The 16386-nt window shown below is 37.5% G+C and overlaps 1 protein-coding gene and 1 long non-coding RNA gene across 2 annotated transcripts; both read left to right on the forward strand.

Moving 5' to 3' along the window:
* The first annotated feature begins 1398 nt into the window (after positions 1-1398).
* Positions 1399-2235, forward strand: LOC115885820. Its single transcript, XR_004050792.1, has 2 exons — positions 1399-2119; positions 2179-2235. It is a non-coding gene; the product is annotated as an uncharacterized LOC115885820 (long non-coding RNA).
* Positions 2236-10670: 8435 nt separating this feature from the next.
* Positions 10671-11942, forward strand: LOC115885703 (craniofacial development protein 2-like). Its single transcript, XM_030904688.1, has one exon. It carries the CDS (start codon positions 10671-10673, stop codon positions 11940-11942), a length of 1272 nt encoding a protein of 423 aa, XP_030760548.1.
* Positions 11943-16386: the final 4444 nt, after the last annotated feature.

The raw sequence follows: 16386 nt of genomic DNA on the forward strand, positions 1-16386 counted from the left end.
TATTTTGATTTTTTTTAATTTCTTAGCATTAACTGACATTTTAAATGTTCTGCAGAATCCCCGTGTTTATGCAAAGATCTTGTTATATTTACGAAATCAGTGAACCCTTCTTTATTCCAAATGTTTATTATGAAATAGTAAACACAACTAACAAAATAATTTTTGTAAAACAATATATCTACTACTACATAGCCAATTAAAATCAGAAAACCAGGAAGACTTAAATTTAATATTATAAGATTTACCACTTTTTCTTATTTCTTTTTTGCAATTTATGGTTAAAGTTTCAGTTGGTCGCCCTTGAGATAAAACATGCCTCTTATCTTCATCTGTCCACCGTTTGAAGGGAGTTTCCAGTAAATTGCACACCAAGTCATTAATTTGGTTCATTTTTTAACACATACACACACACAAAACAGTTTTAAAACACAACAACAAAACAAACAGAAAAATCGGCAAAAATTAACAAGTTAAATTAACAAAAGCCATTAACAAACAACAATAAATAACAACAACTTATATACGGTCTTTACACGGTTAATTACTCGCCGAAGTAGCCGAATATTAGCATAAATGTTTAATAATATATGCATAATGTATCCATAGTACTGTATCCAACAGATCTTTCGAAGTGAAGAAGTGAAACATCTTTACGTGGGCCGTGACACACGATCTAGTGGTAACAAAAAGTGGTAAGGACAGCCTACGACTTAAAAATACATAGTGACGGCGACGGCGACGTATTTTTGTGAGCAGTCCACTCTAACAAACCCTTCGTCCATCAAATTATTACGTGTAAAAAACTATTTGTTACACGTAAAAAAACTCTTTGTTACACGTAAAAAACGATTTTTACGCGTAAAAAACTATTTGTCATAAGCAAAAAAAAATTTTGAGTAAAAAACTATTTTTTAAATATGCGCACATAGTGCACACCAAAAATATTTAAACGTGCACACATATTTCTTTAAATTTATTTCATTATACAGGGTATTCCAAAAGTAATGACTGTAATGAGAGTTATTACATATTTGGTTATTATCATATAGTGAATTTCAACAATTTCTTTAAATTCCGACAGCAGCGCTTGGTACAGCAGAAATCAGAACTGTCCGGCTACTTTTTTACCCAGGAACTTGATATGGGGCCCCGCAGAGCTCTTACTAACTTAATTTTTATAATAAAGCTTTTATTAAATTAATAATAGATTGTGACGGGGTTCCGTTACATTTATTTTGTGGGGTGTCGAACCATAAATTTTGTGACAAAACTCGAAGAATTTAACAAACACTTTTAATAATAAACTCTACGTGACAATACTTTCACACTACTTAAGGTACTCATCATATGTTATTTATTCTTCTTCCTACTGTCCCTCGCTCTATTGATAATGGACTCGTCCGATCGGTCCGGTCCAAGAGGGGCGCTATATAATAGTTCTGTGTTACATTCTCCCAGACGACACTAAAACTCACGATACCCTAGACAAGGAAAGAGAGTCTCTCTTTCCTTCTCTAAGGACAAAATACTCGGAAGCTGAACCGCGCAACCGCGGTCTACGTCAAACTCAGCTGAACTTTGCCGCTAATGGACTTTGTAAACAACGGCACTTTTATAAATATCATAGTAAATATGGCCCTATTTAAAAACAAAGTTAAAAACTCAACAGCATTCCTGTATTTTTAAACAATACAAAAAATACTAAAAGCATTTAAAGAAGATTTACAATTTGTGAATGCGTTTTGGGGATCCAGCGATTCATACGAACTTTGATAATTAATATTACAGACTGGATTATTTTTAATTTGTGTTGTTTCACTTAATTTTGTGAAAAACACTATAATAAGAAGAAGCGTATTATTTGCCCACTGTGTACTCTAAATATGGTAGTCTGTATAGTTTGTGGAAGTTGCAGTATATTGCAACAATATTTGAAGATAAACACCATGAAGTAAAATTGGAAATGGAAACACATAACTTTGCTACAAAGGAAAGTTATAAACTGTGGTATGAAAAACAGAAGATCAAGATAAATTATGCATTCGCCAAGCCAAGAAAATATAATGACTATGTGGAAAAAAACTTACAATTATTATCGTAATCATAGTAAATCAGCCAGGTAGGTAACATAGAAATGAAAAAAAAACACTATGCCAAATAGTCTCTTTTTATTTTTAGGACACATCAGCAATTATTGTTCTAAATGAACAGAGAAGGCCAGTAGTTCAATAAAAAGACCATATAATGAGCCATAAAAGGAAAATGGATAAGCAAGAATTATTCCCAACAAAGTGAAAGAGATTATTGGTTTAAGGCTTTATTTATTTTGTTTTTGGTTTTACTTAAGTAAATATGTATTGACTGTTGGTTAAGGGTTTTATATTTATTTTGTACTACTTACTACTAACCTGTACAATGTGGTATTATTTATTGTTAAAATTATTGTATTGTATTGTTGTAATTATTGTATTTTCTTGACATAGAACAGCCATAAGTTTCTTGCAGTTTCTTCTTATAGGCCGTAATCGAAACTGCAACATTCTAATAAAATTAGAACTATTATAAATTTGTTTTTTTATTTCTAATATGTTACAGTAATTAAGCTAACAAATTTTCCCAAAACGTTTATTTCCCCATGAAAATGTTATTCAATTTAAGAACTGATATTTTAATAAAAGATTTGAGAGTAGAATTTGAGAATAATGAGCTCTCTCCATGTAAAGCTATGGTTCTCACTTATGCATCAAATTAGATAGTGATCATGCAATCTGCAAATGAAACAATTTTTAATTTACACCAATAATCAATGCAACTTTGACTAAAATCACTTGATGCAGGCAATATAGGTATATTACCAAATATCAGCCATAAACATTAACCACCTTTCTTCTTTAAAATGAGCAAAATAATGACAAATTACATCTTGTAACTTTAATGGTATTTGTATGTTTTAAAAATATATGAATGCAGATCAGTTTTTAAATATAGCCATATTATAAAAAACAAAATGAACAACCAAAACAGTCAACTACTGTTATCAAATTCGCATAATAAAATTATTGTCTGTGATTATTGTTCGATTCTCGATTATTCATAATGTTCAAAATTCCCGCAACGCGCTTCTCGCCGAACAAAACCGAACTCTCCGTGTAGGATCCGAATGCTTCCGAGGTTTTCGTGAGTTTTAGTGTCGTCTCATTCTCCCCCTTTGCACCACACTGGCGTCCTCGCGGGTGGAGCAACAGATGCATTTCTTCTGGGTCTTCTTTCTAAGGTGATATTTCGGTTGGATGGCCGGAAAGGGATCTTTGGCTGATGTCGGGGTTTGTTCTACGGAGTCAGAATCATTTTGAGGAATCGTTGTGTCCTTCGGGGTATGGGAACTGTCGGAACTCAGCTTCGGTGGTCTGCTTCGATTACGTCCCATACAGCATATCAAATCACATTTACGATGTGTTTACATTATTAGATGTAGACACAGGGTGACACAATTCCTCCGATGTAAATATGCTACGTTTACACATTGTAGTTCAACACGTATGCACAAAGGTTAAACGTCCGCCTCACAATGTAGCCACAGTATAGCATTTACGTATACACAAAGTAAGGGATACACACTGTGCCGTAGGATACACAGTGCTTGTGTATTACGTTTAAAGTATGTTTACACATTGCAGTTGTGACTACCGCGTGTATACGTATGTATTTTGCTTCGTATATACATCTTGTGCTAGATAAAACTACTTCTTATGAACGAATTTAGGAAATAATACAAGTTTTGATGCCTAACTTTTCGTTCTTTTTAAGAAATATTTATTCAATGATACCAATTATATCTTTTAGAACGAAAATTAGAATGCAAAACTTTTATTTTCCAAAAGTATCTCGATCGTAAGTTCAAGAGAAGTAGCCTTAAAATTGTTCCATTTTTGTTTTGTATTAAATGTACCATTTTTCTTCCATAAAATGGATTAAGTGGTTAAAAAATAAAATTCTTATATTTCTTTATACCATGGAACGCAATAGCGCAAATAACACAATAATAATTATTATTTACACTGCAGAAACCAGAAGTAAGAAAACACTTTAAAACAACAGAATTTGTAGCAAAATGTATTAAAAATATAAGTACCTAGTATAACAACATACTAAAATGGTAAACACTGTTATATCGGCACGATTTGGTGGACCTCGTTTAGTAATTTTTTTCTCCTCTTTTCCCTCCAAGCAGTTGGTTTATTAGCATACTCATTCATAGTACACATGTTGGACTTTGTTGTATTTTATTTCCAGATTAACAATCTCACCCTTAAATTTTATATGAAATTGATTATTGAATATTAAACATATCTGTATATCGATCCATCAATAACTTACCGAATATCAGTGTAAGAAGTTCTTTGAAGTGTTTCAATCTTTCTTTCTCTGGTCCATTTAGATTTTTATTATTTCCAAATTAAAAAAAATATATTGTAGAGCTAACTCAGCTAACCTCTTTATCATTATACGAGAATATTTGGAGTTTTCATTCATTGGAGTCAAAATTTGGTAAATTGGGTATCGAGTGAGGGAAGAGTCGCTCCTATAATATTAATAATACTCTTAGGAAGGTGTAACAAGGTAATTAAAAAGTTGTACTTACCGTCAAATCTCTTTTAAACTACACACAAACAGAACATTTATATAGAGCTTTCGAATGATAAAACAATAATGGCTGCTAACACATACCACTCCTAAAAAGGAGAAAGGAGAGGGACACATAAGATACACTTGGTCGGTGTATCTACGCTGAGGCTATCCGCGCATGCGCACACCTTCATTTCATGCTAGAATGTAGACACAACAGTACACTATTACAAAGTGTCTATATAGATATTTATAGTATGTGTATACGTCACGTTTTTACAAGGTGTGTACTATAGGCACAACTATGATACGAAGAATCACACATACATATGACTTATACATTGTATGTCTCATATACCGACGTCAGATTTCATCATTTTAATAATTATTTGTTACGTTACAAGAAACTCTTTAGAATCTTGAGTGCATACGGTATACAACTAGTAAACACTGTATCACACAATTCTATCAATATAAACCTGCGTGTATCTCATATGTATATGTTAGAACTAGATGAACACTTAGGTTCACTTTAACATATGTTGTTTCTCATGTGTCTCCCTTGTAGAAACGTAATTTCATTTGGACGTGCTATATGGGGTAAAGGTTGAAGAGGGCTAAGGTTTCTTTCTTCCGAGATCTGGTATGGGGTCAATGCTGAGGTGTGATACTTTCCCAGTGGTTGATCTGGTTTATCCGCGGAACTAAGGATATATGTGGTAGGGCTCACTATCTTCTGAATGAAGTAAGGACCATCACGTCGTGGAGCAAACTTCGATGTGAATTGGTTGCTTGCTTTGCTGAGAACATGAGTGGTCACTAATACTTTATCTCCAACTGAGTAATTATAAGGTCGTCTATGTTCATTCTTTATATTAGTGCGTCGATCTTGGTTCTTCTCATGGTTTTCTCGTGCTTCGTGCAGAGTATTACTTAAGGTAAGTAGATAAGGCGTGATTTGCGGTACAAAATTGTCGGTTTGGACTATAACTCGCATATCACGGTTTACGTCATCTGGGGTCCTTAATTCACGTCCAAATGTGAGAAAAGCTGCTGTGTATCCATTGGCATTTTACGGTATTCATGGAAAATCTTACAGCAGGTAATTTGTCTATCCATGATGTATGATCATCTGAGGTAAGTATAGCTAATTGTGTTTTTAGATCTCTGTTCTTTCTTTCGACAGGATTGGATTCTGGGTGGTAGACAGGTGTTAAACATTGTTTAAATCCTAAACAGTGAGCTAATTGTTGCATAATAGAGCCTACGAATTGTACTCCATTGTCGCTAATAATTCTCCTGGGCACTCCATATTTAAGAATTATTTCATCGGTCAGGCAGCGTGCACATGAATCAGCTGTAGCAGTTTTTAATGGGAACAATTCAGTCCATCTACTTGCGGTGTCTTCAACAATAAAGATCCAACGATATCCATCAGGAGTTTCTGGCAGAGGACCAAAAAGGTCTATGGAAATAACTTCAAATCTTTGTGCTTGTATCGGAGTTTGTAAGAGACCAGCAGGTTTTAAGTTGGTTGGTTTATACCTTTTGCATTCGATACATTGTCCAACATAATCGGTTATGTTTCTTCTCATTCCAATCCAATAGTATCTTCGTGCAATGCGTTGGTAAGTACGTTCAATACCATAGTGTCCTGCGGTTTCCATATCATGGTATTCCCGTAAGATATGAGGAATTTGGCTAGAGGGTATTACTTGTTGCGGTTCTTCTTCGTCAATATCTGGATTATAACGAAATAGAATTCCGTTTGACATTATATATCCATGTTCAGCCCATTCCTTGAAGTCAGTACTAGTGGCGGAGGATTCTAGGTCAGTAATGATTTTACGAAGCTCTGGATCTTCTAGTTGTTCAGCTCTAACGTCACTAGCGGGTTTATTAGGTATTTCGACACTAATCATGTTGATGGAATCAGGTGACTCGTCAAGAACAGGTCTGGACAAGGTGTCGGCAATTACATTCTTCTTTCCAGTTATGTAATCTATATGTAAATCGAACGCTTGTAAGCTCAAAGCCCAACAAGCAAGTCGTTCGGTTGGGGTCTTCAAAGGCATAAGCCATTGTAGTGGTTGGTGATCACTTTGAACAAGAATTGTGGCTCCTTCTATATATCCGCGAAATTTCTGGATTGCCCAAACAATAGCAAGAGCTTCTCGTTCAGTAGTGGTGTAGTTCTGTTCAGCGGTTGTTAACAATCTGGATGCGTATTCAACAGGTCGTTCGTCTGCGCCCTCCCCCTGGAGTAAACATGCTCCCAGAGCATAGCTACTGGCATCAGTGCGTAGTATATATGGTAACTTCGTATCTCCTTGACGTAGGATTGGGGCTGAACTTAGCAACACTTTTAGCTGATCAAATGCTTCTTGTTTTGGTAGTTTCCAATTCCAAGTTGCATTCTTTTTCGTAAGTATCGACAACGGTTTGGATACTTCAGCAAAATTGTGGATAAATCTCCTGAACCAAGAGCAAGTTTGCAGGAAACTGAGCAACTGCTTAACGTTTTTGGGCGGCGTCATCTTCATTATCGCTTCAACTTTTGAGTGGTCGGGTTGTACACCTTCGGGAGAAATAATATGTCCAAGGTATCGAACAGATTTACAGCAAAAGAAACATTTCTTCCTATTCAGTTTCAGTTTAAAGGTGTTAAGTCTTTTAAATACCTTCTGAAGATCAGCTAGATGCTCTTCAAAACTTGAGGAAATGACGATTAAGTCATCTAGGTAGGTCAATAGGAGAACTTCAGGTATTCCAGATTTGAAACGATCCATCAACTTTTGAAACGTTGAAGGCGCTGTGGAAAGTCCAAAGGGCATTCTGATATATCTGTACGTACCAAAAGGGGTAATAAAAGCTGTCTTATCTCGATCTGAGGCTTTGACATTAACTTGGTGATAACCGCTTTTTAGATCTAGGGTAGTCATGTAATTTGTTTTCTTAGCTTCATGAAGCAGATCATCGATTCTTGGCAACGGATATTTGCACGGTCTCGTCACGGCGTTTAACTTTCTGTAGTCTACAGTTAAGCGTATTCCATCATCTTTCTTAGGTACTAAAACAACTGGAGCGGCGTAAGGTGAGTCACATTCTTCTATCGTACCATTTTCGAGCAATTTGTCAAGTTCGTTCTTGAGTTGTATCTTCTTCGGTTCTGACATTCGGTATGGAGGAACTGCGATGGGATTGTCATCTGTCAAAACGATGCAATGTTCTGCGTATGGAGTTGGTTCGTTACTACTCTCGAAGACTGTATGATTTTCTTGTAAGAGACTATTTAAGTTCTTCCTTTCTTCTGGTTGCAAAGAACTACCTTCTTCGTCTCGTAGAATTATCTGAGAAAAGGTTACAGTGTTGACTGAGACTAGCGAAACAGACTCCTCTGCGGTAAAGTTGTAACATTCATGTGGATTTTCACCAAAGAAGTATGTCTTGTTTGGAATATCAAGGATAACGTTAGCCTTGTGAATGAAGTCTACACCTAGTAATGTACGACTGTTTTGATGTTCTGGGACAGCTAACATCTCTATAGGAACACTTCTACCATGAAATATGATTTCAATGTCAAAAATATGGGCGGTAACTTTTCTTCTAATACCATCAGCAAGTGTCATTTCAAGGTCGTTCTTGATAATGTATGGTATATTGTCTTTTAATAGTAGTTGAGCTAATGCAGATCCGGCAACACTGGATTTTGCACCTGTATCTAAGTAAGCATATCCATTATGATGATGTATACTTATGGGAACCAATGGCCTAGTCGATGGTGATTCGTGGTTGATTGTGTTACAGAGGAATTCGGTACTCATCACAGAATGGTCATCTTCATTCTTCTTCGGAGAACATTTTGGACAGTTGCTTCTGATGTAACCTGGATTTCCGCATCCATAGCACGCAATACCATCATTCTTCTTGGGCTCTTTTTGAAATACAGCTATGTTACTTGAAGCAGTTGGTTGTGGTACAGAATTTCTTGAATCTGCTGACTGAGTTTTCTTCAGCTTGCGACAGTCTTCTTTTATATGGCCAAAATTACGACAATACAGACATCTTGGACGTTTATCTTTGTCTGCGTGGACGTTTGTCTTTTCATTTTGTGAGTCGGTGCGTTCAAACGTTTCTTCAACTAGTCTAGCTTGGGATAGAAGTTCGTTGAAGTTGTTGATTTTGTTGCGAGAAAGTTTTTCACGTATTCTTCGATGTAGGAGTCCATATACCATGTCTAATTGAGTTTCTTCTGTTAGCGTATTATTTGGAAGTTGTTCTAGCAAGAGAACGGGCTTTACAAACGAAAATGTCAGTAGGTGTACTTTCATCTTGTTCATTTGCAAATAATTCACGATACACACGATAGGCAGGTTTTTGCGGTCCAAACGTAAGCTTCAAAAGATCAATTGCTTCTTTCCAGGTACTTATGGTAGCTTTTACACCTTGATACCATACGGCAGCGAAACCATCTAGTAACATCGGAAGTCCTTTCAACGCATTTTCATCTGATACTTGCGCACAGTCTTTATATATCGATACGGAGTCAATAATGCTTGAACACTGGAGATTTTTGCACCATCAAATCTCGATAAACAACCAGTAAAATTTCCATTTTGAGCTGAAGCAACTTGAGTAAGATTTTGATTACCTACGGAAAGTCTGGCTAAGAGTTGTTGAAACTGTTCATCACTCATTGTTATTGACGTCATGTTTTCGTTATTTTGAGGGTAGTTCTGACGGGAACGTAAATTATATCTGTTTGTGTCCGTGGTTGCACAGAATTCGATGGGTATTTATAAATACTGTTGATTTTCTTGAACCGTGAGCACACTGATGTAAAAGAAAGTCTTACTTGAGTGTTTTGTTAGTCCTTAATCAGTTAAACCATTCGCGAATTGAAATTTCGTGGAGAACTGGGAGCAAAACAAATTTCTGTCCAATCCAAGGATTTTCTTCAAAACGATTACGTCAAGAATGATTTGGATACGTGGTATCGCTCCTGACTTTTTTGGGTGTGTGACGTCACAACTAACGATTCGGCGGGATTAACCTCTTCTTGAGCAATAATTTTCAAAGAATTGATTAATACAAGCTTTTGGACTTACAGTTTCTTGTTTCAGGAAAGGATTGCCAAAGATCCGATATAGCTTTACGACTGCAAAGGCTTATTCGGGGCGAATCACTATGACTGCAAGACTTCGGTTTTTTGGAACAATTCTATTTTTCACCTTTTATGGTCCACGATTGGGCGCAAATTTGTGACGGGGTTCCATTACATTTATTTTGTGGGGTGTCGAACCATAAATTTTGTGACAAAACTCGAAGAATTTAACAAACACTTTTAATAATAAACTCTACGTGACAATACTTTCACACTACTTAAGATACTCATCATATGTTAGGGTACGAACATAGTGGAGGCAGGTTTCTGTTTTCCAGCAACCAGCGCCGTCTCTGGGGACCTATTCTTGACCACATATCGCTCACATCTCGCATCTCCGAAAAAGCCATATAACAATACACGTGATGCGTAACTTTGCGTATATGCCGTGTATTGTTATATGGCTTTTTCGGAGATGCGAGCAGGGTTCGGAAGTAGTTAATTAAGAGGAAATTTACCTGATTAACTAACCTAACCTAACCATATTCAAAGCCGCTCCCGCCGCGCCGGCGCCGCACATAGGGGTATTTGGTCTATAAACCTGGCCAAAAGTGAAATATTTTTATTTTCATTTTTTATCTTAACTGAATACAAATTGTGGGGTTGCTAGTCCCCCATCGGGCGCGTCCCCGGGTGGCGGATAGGGGGATGCCTCCCAGATATGGGTAGTACCGGGGAAATGAAATACCCGGCGCGGACCAAAACTAGCACTGAGGTGTGGCAGCTGGCATCTCAGAACTGTGCACAGGCATGTGTTATGGAAACTAAACGGCTGTGCAACGGGCATCAAACGGCGCGTGGGAACCATTGGAACGGCGTTTGAACAGCGGTGCAGAAAGCCCTGGAAAACTACTGCACTATGATTCCAAGAATGACAACCATGGCAGAAGTACAACAGATGATGGCCCCTAGTCCGTGGCAGGCTTTCAATAGCCAAGGGGTGCTAAGAATACCCACGAAGAAAAATGCTAGGACCCACCCGAAAGTGGACACATCTCCAGGTCTTAAGCTGGGAACCTGGAATGTAAGAAGCCTGTATGTGGCTGGTAAGCTGGATAATTTAACACAAGAAATGGAACGCTGTAAGGTAGATATAATGGGCCTTAGCGAAATCAGATGGCCGAACAGCGGCCAATGTACAACCGAAAAAGCAACACTATACTACTCCGGAAACAATCAACCTAACCGCTTTAATGGGGTTGGATTCATAGTCAATAAAAACGTGAACAACAAGGTAAAGAATTTTGTGGCATATTCGGATAGGTCAGCCCTCCTGCAGCTCAAGGCTGATCCCGTAGATCTTAACATCATACAGATTTACGCTCCAACGACAGACAGGCCAGAAAACGAAGTAAAACAACTATATAAGGAAATAAAAGAACTAATGAAACTGGTGAAGAAGAGGGAGATCCTGGTGGTTATGGGTGACTTTAACGCCAAAGTCGGTCAAGGCCGCGTGACAGACGTGGTCGGGGAGTATGGCTTAGGAGAACGCAATGAAAGAGGTGACACGTTAGTTCAGTTTTGCCAAGAAGAAAAACTGATCATCGCAAACACATGGTTTAAACTTCCCCCAAGAAGGCTATACACCTGGCAGTCACCGCAACACACACCAGATTATGTCGTCAGGAACCAAATAGACTTTCTATTAATCAGCCAAAGATATAGAAATGGATTAAGTGGAGTAAAAACATATCCAGGGACCGATATTGGATCGGACCACAACCCGGTAATAGGAACACTAAAAGTAAGACTAAAGAAATTAAGACGGGCGCCGAGAAAGAAAGTCGACATGAACAAATTAAAGAAAGCTGAGATAAGAGCGGAAGCAAAGGAGGAAATAAATAGGGAAATTGCCAAAATCAGGACCCTGCCTCAACCACCGGATGATGTCGGAAAAACATGGGACCGTTTGAAGAACGCAATAGTCACCACTACAAATAACATAGTTGGACCACCTACATACAAAAGGAGGAGATGGATGACTGACGAGATTTTGTCGCTGATGGCTGAGCGCGGTCTGTGTAAGAATAGGGATCAAACCAAGTACAAAGAAATTGATAAACAAATCAGAAGGGAAATACGCAGAGCTAAGGAGCAGTGGATGGAAGATAAGTGCACTGAGATCGAGACAATGGAAGAAAAAGCATGACCACTTCAATATACACAAGCTCGTAAAAGAAACAACAGGACGTACAAAACATTACAAGTCAAATAGTATAAAAGATGACAGTAACGAACTCATAACTGACATTAGCAGCCTACTGAACCACTGGAAAGAATACACCGAACAACTATTCCGCGAAAATGAACAGAGAATCTTTACGGATAATTGCGCTGGCGAAACCGCACCCAAAATACTAAAGTCAGAAATCATAAAGGCCATTAAACAGGGAAAACAGGGAAAAGCAGCAGGACCAGATGAGATTTATATAGAAATAATAAAACTGCTGGACGAGGAAAACATTGAAGTCTTGGTGCAAATGTTCAACAACATATATGAGTCGAGTCAAATACCACAGGACTGGCTACACTCGGTGTTCGTACCCTTACCAAAAAAACCAATGCTGACCACTGTGACCAGTTTAGAATGATCAGCTTAATGAGCCAGGTCTTAAAGCTCTTCACAAAAATAATTCACGGAAGAATATACAACAGATGTGAAAAGGAGATCAGCACCACACAGTTTGGGTTTAGACAGGGATTTGGCACAAGGGAAGCATTATTCAGTCTGAATGTTCTTCTTCAGAAGTGTCGAGACCAGCGAAAGAATGTATGCGTGTGCTTCATAGATTACCAGAAAGCCTTCGACTGTGTCAACCACTCGGAACTTATAAAACTTCTAGAGGAGAAAATGGTGGACAGGAACGACCTGGCATTCATAAAAAAGCTTTACTTAAACCAGATAGCATCGGTGAAGGTAGGAAATGAAACCACCTCTAGTTTTCCAATAGAGAAGGGTGTAAGACAGGGTTGTGTCTTGTCGCCTCTCCTCTTTAATTTGTATTCGGAGGCCATTTTTGACAGTGCCTTAAAGGACACAGACGACGGCATAAAGATCAACGGCTACGCGGTTAATAACCTTCGCTACGCTGATGATACAGTCATCATTGCTGATAACCAAGAAGCATTACAGCGACTTATCGATAGAGTATCCGCGGAAGGCGAGCGACTCGGTTTAAAAATCAACATCGATAAGACGAAGACTATGATGGTTGGCAGAACCCCGATCGACCGTCTAAACATCTCGGTGAACGGCCAACAGATTCAACAGGTCCCGAAGTTTAAGTACCTCGGCAGCTGGATTACCGAAGACCTAGATCCTTCACTACTCTCAGGGTAAACATTGAAACGGATATAAATATTGAATATTTTTTACGAGAAACATGTTTTTCCACATCAGACCTTAATCAAATAATTTAAGATCATTTTCAGGTAAAATGGGCTTCATTTTCTATAAGAAAGAACTTTGGGCTAAATGAGGTAAATAAAAAAATCTATGACAATAAACAATTATTACAGAACTACATTTAAGAATTTTCAAAAAAAAAATAACTATACGACACTTTAGCAAAAACAAAACAAAGCTAAGAATTGATCTCTTTTTTTATTCAATCAGAATTACAGTGCAAAAATTTCATATAATATAGTTTGCCCAGCGAAAGAATACATGACAGTGATACATGACGAACAAGCCCGAGCAATATTCACGAACATGAGAACTCTGTTGAGTAACCAAAGCCTGAGTCTACGCCTACGTTACCGTTTTGTAAAAGGCTACGTATACTCAGTACTACTATATGGCGTGGAGACCTGGACCCTCAAGGCAAAAACTATGAACCGACTAGAGGCCTTTGAGATGTGGATATTTCGAAGATTGCTCAGGATTCCTTGGACTGATCGCGTGAGAAATGACGACGTTCTGCGACGTATGGGAACGGAAAGAATGTTGCTTCAAATAGTTAAAAAACGGAAAACAGCTTACTTGGGCCACATATTTAGAAACACCAAATATCAATTCCTGAAACTGATTATGGAGGGGAAGATTGAAGGAAAACGTGGCATCGGAAGAAAGAAGTATTCTTGGCTTAAGAACATCAGAGACTGGACTGGTCTCGATGCCCATTCACTCTTTAGAGTCGCCCAAGATCGAGACGAATTTGCCAGAATTGTCGCCAACATTCATTAAATGAATACGGCACACTAAGAAGAAGAAGAATACAAATCTATAAATACTAAATGTAAGCGCGTTTATTAGCTTTTTTTAAGTCGTAAGTTAACTATCAAATAAATAATATATTTCAATTATAAGTATGAATTATCTTGAGTGTATTCTAAATATTTCTAAGATTATAAAACAGTGGAATTGTTTGTAGTGCTTTTTTGCAAATTGTTTATAATAACTGTCATCGTGGATACAGAGCCAGCTGGCAAGTCCTGTTTTATGCCATATTTTTATTTTGAAACGTTTTCTTCTATTCTATTTCTTTATAATGTTTTATATTTAAAAAATCAGAGGTATTTTTATAAGGTGTAAGACTATTCGGCAATATTCCGCATGGAAATTAGTATCCGTTCAATGCTTAAAGTCTCCAGCTTTGGAATATGTACAAAAATCTTGCCAATATTTGCCACTGCCAAAAAAAACATTGATTTAAATAGATTCTTAAAGGAAATAGTCTTTACCCTATAACACCCATCCTCGCTCAAATATCGTCTATAATATACAAATAACTTTCTTGTTCTAGCAACCTCATCCAATTGCTTGGTTTTGCACAGAATGGCCCTATTTGATCGGTGGAAAGGGTTTCAGAGTAGAGGAAAAAATATTGTGTAGGAAAAACAAAATGGGGTTCCATATTAGCAACCTCTCCTCTAATTAATAATTAATATTACTAGCAAAAAAATCATAAAACATAATTTTGGCCAACTTTTAGTTCTTAATACCCTCTGTGCGCCGTCGGCGCGTGCAAAAGCAGAAATAAATAAATTTTCGTTCCGGTAAAAGCGAGAACGCCGATGAACGCTGGTTGACGGTGCCTGCCTGCCATCTGCCTGCTTTCACTGTGAACTAGCCGATTTGATAACACGCTTTAATTTCTCAAGGTTATAAGCGTGAGGCGGCGCGGCGCGGGCGCGGCGCTACGATGTACCCATATACAGGGTGTCCCAGAAATAAGTGCAAGTATTTTAACTTAACTGGTAGTATAGTTCAACCCCAGAAACACGCCAATGAGTTTTTTTTCTAAATAATTTTTTTTGAAAATTCGGAATTTTTTTTTAGTTTTTATTTAAAGAAAATAATTTCTTGATAATATGGCAACATAGGTAGTAGATTAAAGTTACAAGAAAGAAAATCCAGAAAAGATCCAGTGGTTCTCAAAATTTTAGCAAAAAATAATTTTTTTTTGGAAATTTTCAAAGTAAAATAACTCCGTTATTTTGGACTTATTTGAAAAACGATAATGAGAAAATATGTTTCTTTTATCGAGATTAGAGGTGTGTAGTTCGTAAACGAACTAGTTCCAATGAACCATTTCGACTCCGGAATGAAAGGAACTAGTTCCTGGTTTCTCAAAGAACTAGTTCCTCAGGACCTGTTCCGGGATCGAGACTGTGACCGATATAGAATGCGACGGCGACGGATCGGCTAGCGCGCGTAGCCCGATGGTAGGCAGGAGTGGGGAGTGCCAGCCGTACGTTATCGGATCCGGACCTAGAGGAACTAAACTAAATAAAAGACTAGTTTACGTACGCACGGATCGGGCCAGCGCGATCGATGCTAGGCAGGAGTGGGGAGTGCCAGCCGTATGCTGTATGTTATCGGATCCGGACCTAAAGGAACTAGAGGAACTAAATAAAAGACTAGTTTACGTATGGATCAGCCAGCGCGATTGATGCTAGGCAGGCGTGGGGAGTGCCAGCCGTATGTTATCGGATCCGGACATAGAGGAAGTATTAAAAGACTAGTTCACGGGAATCTATTCAGTCGGCAGATCCGCGATATAATACAAGGAGACGACGATGGATTCGGCCTTGTCTATTGCCACAGCCGGCGCGGCGTAATTACCACAGAAAATTGTCGTGGATACTGTTTTTGATTTTTACTTTGTTTTTTAAATATTTTATGGGAATGTTTCACTTTAGGTCCCTAAAATTAAAAAATATCTTATAAAATGAAGTAGATATTCTGAATTTTTAGACAAAAACAAAAAGCTTGAAGTGGGGAAAAATAATTTTTTTCGTACATTTTTCGTATTATTTCCTCCAATTGATTTGTGATGTAGTTTTTAAACTCTGATTTGAGTTTCTTTAATTTTTTTATCTGCTATAAAACTTACCTATATGTTTTTAACATATGCAATTACACGTCTTCTTATATTTCGTACATTATAACAATTATAATGATCTGTATAATTTTGAATAGTAAACTGGGGGGTAAATAGTTCTGACTGAAAACGAAATCCATTAGCAAGCAACGGGGATGTCAATGTTAGTCGGGAACTATTTTGAACTAAGGACCCAGTACAAGGAACTATTCTTCTGGAGGAACTAGAACTAAGGAACTAGTTTCTCCCAAGGAACTAGAATTCCCA

The sequence above is a fragment of the Sitophilus oryzae genome, unplaced genomic scaffold (genome assembly GCF_002938485.1).
Source record: "Sitophilus oryzae breed Bouriz unplaced genomic scaffold, Soryzae_2.0 scaffold_41_pilon_pilon, whole genome shotgun sequence".
NCBI lineage: Eukaryota > Metazoa > Arthropoda > Insecta > Coleoptera > Curculionidae > Sitophilus > Sitophilus oryzae.

Excerpts from the sequence above, each read along its gene's own strand:
- LOC115885703 (XM_030904688.1), top strand. The coding sequence starts at position 10,671 with ATGGCAGAAGTACAACAGATGATGGCCCCTAGTCCGTGGCAGGCTTTC.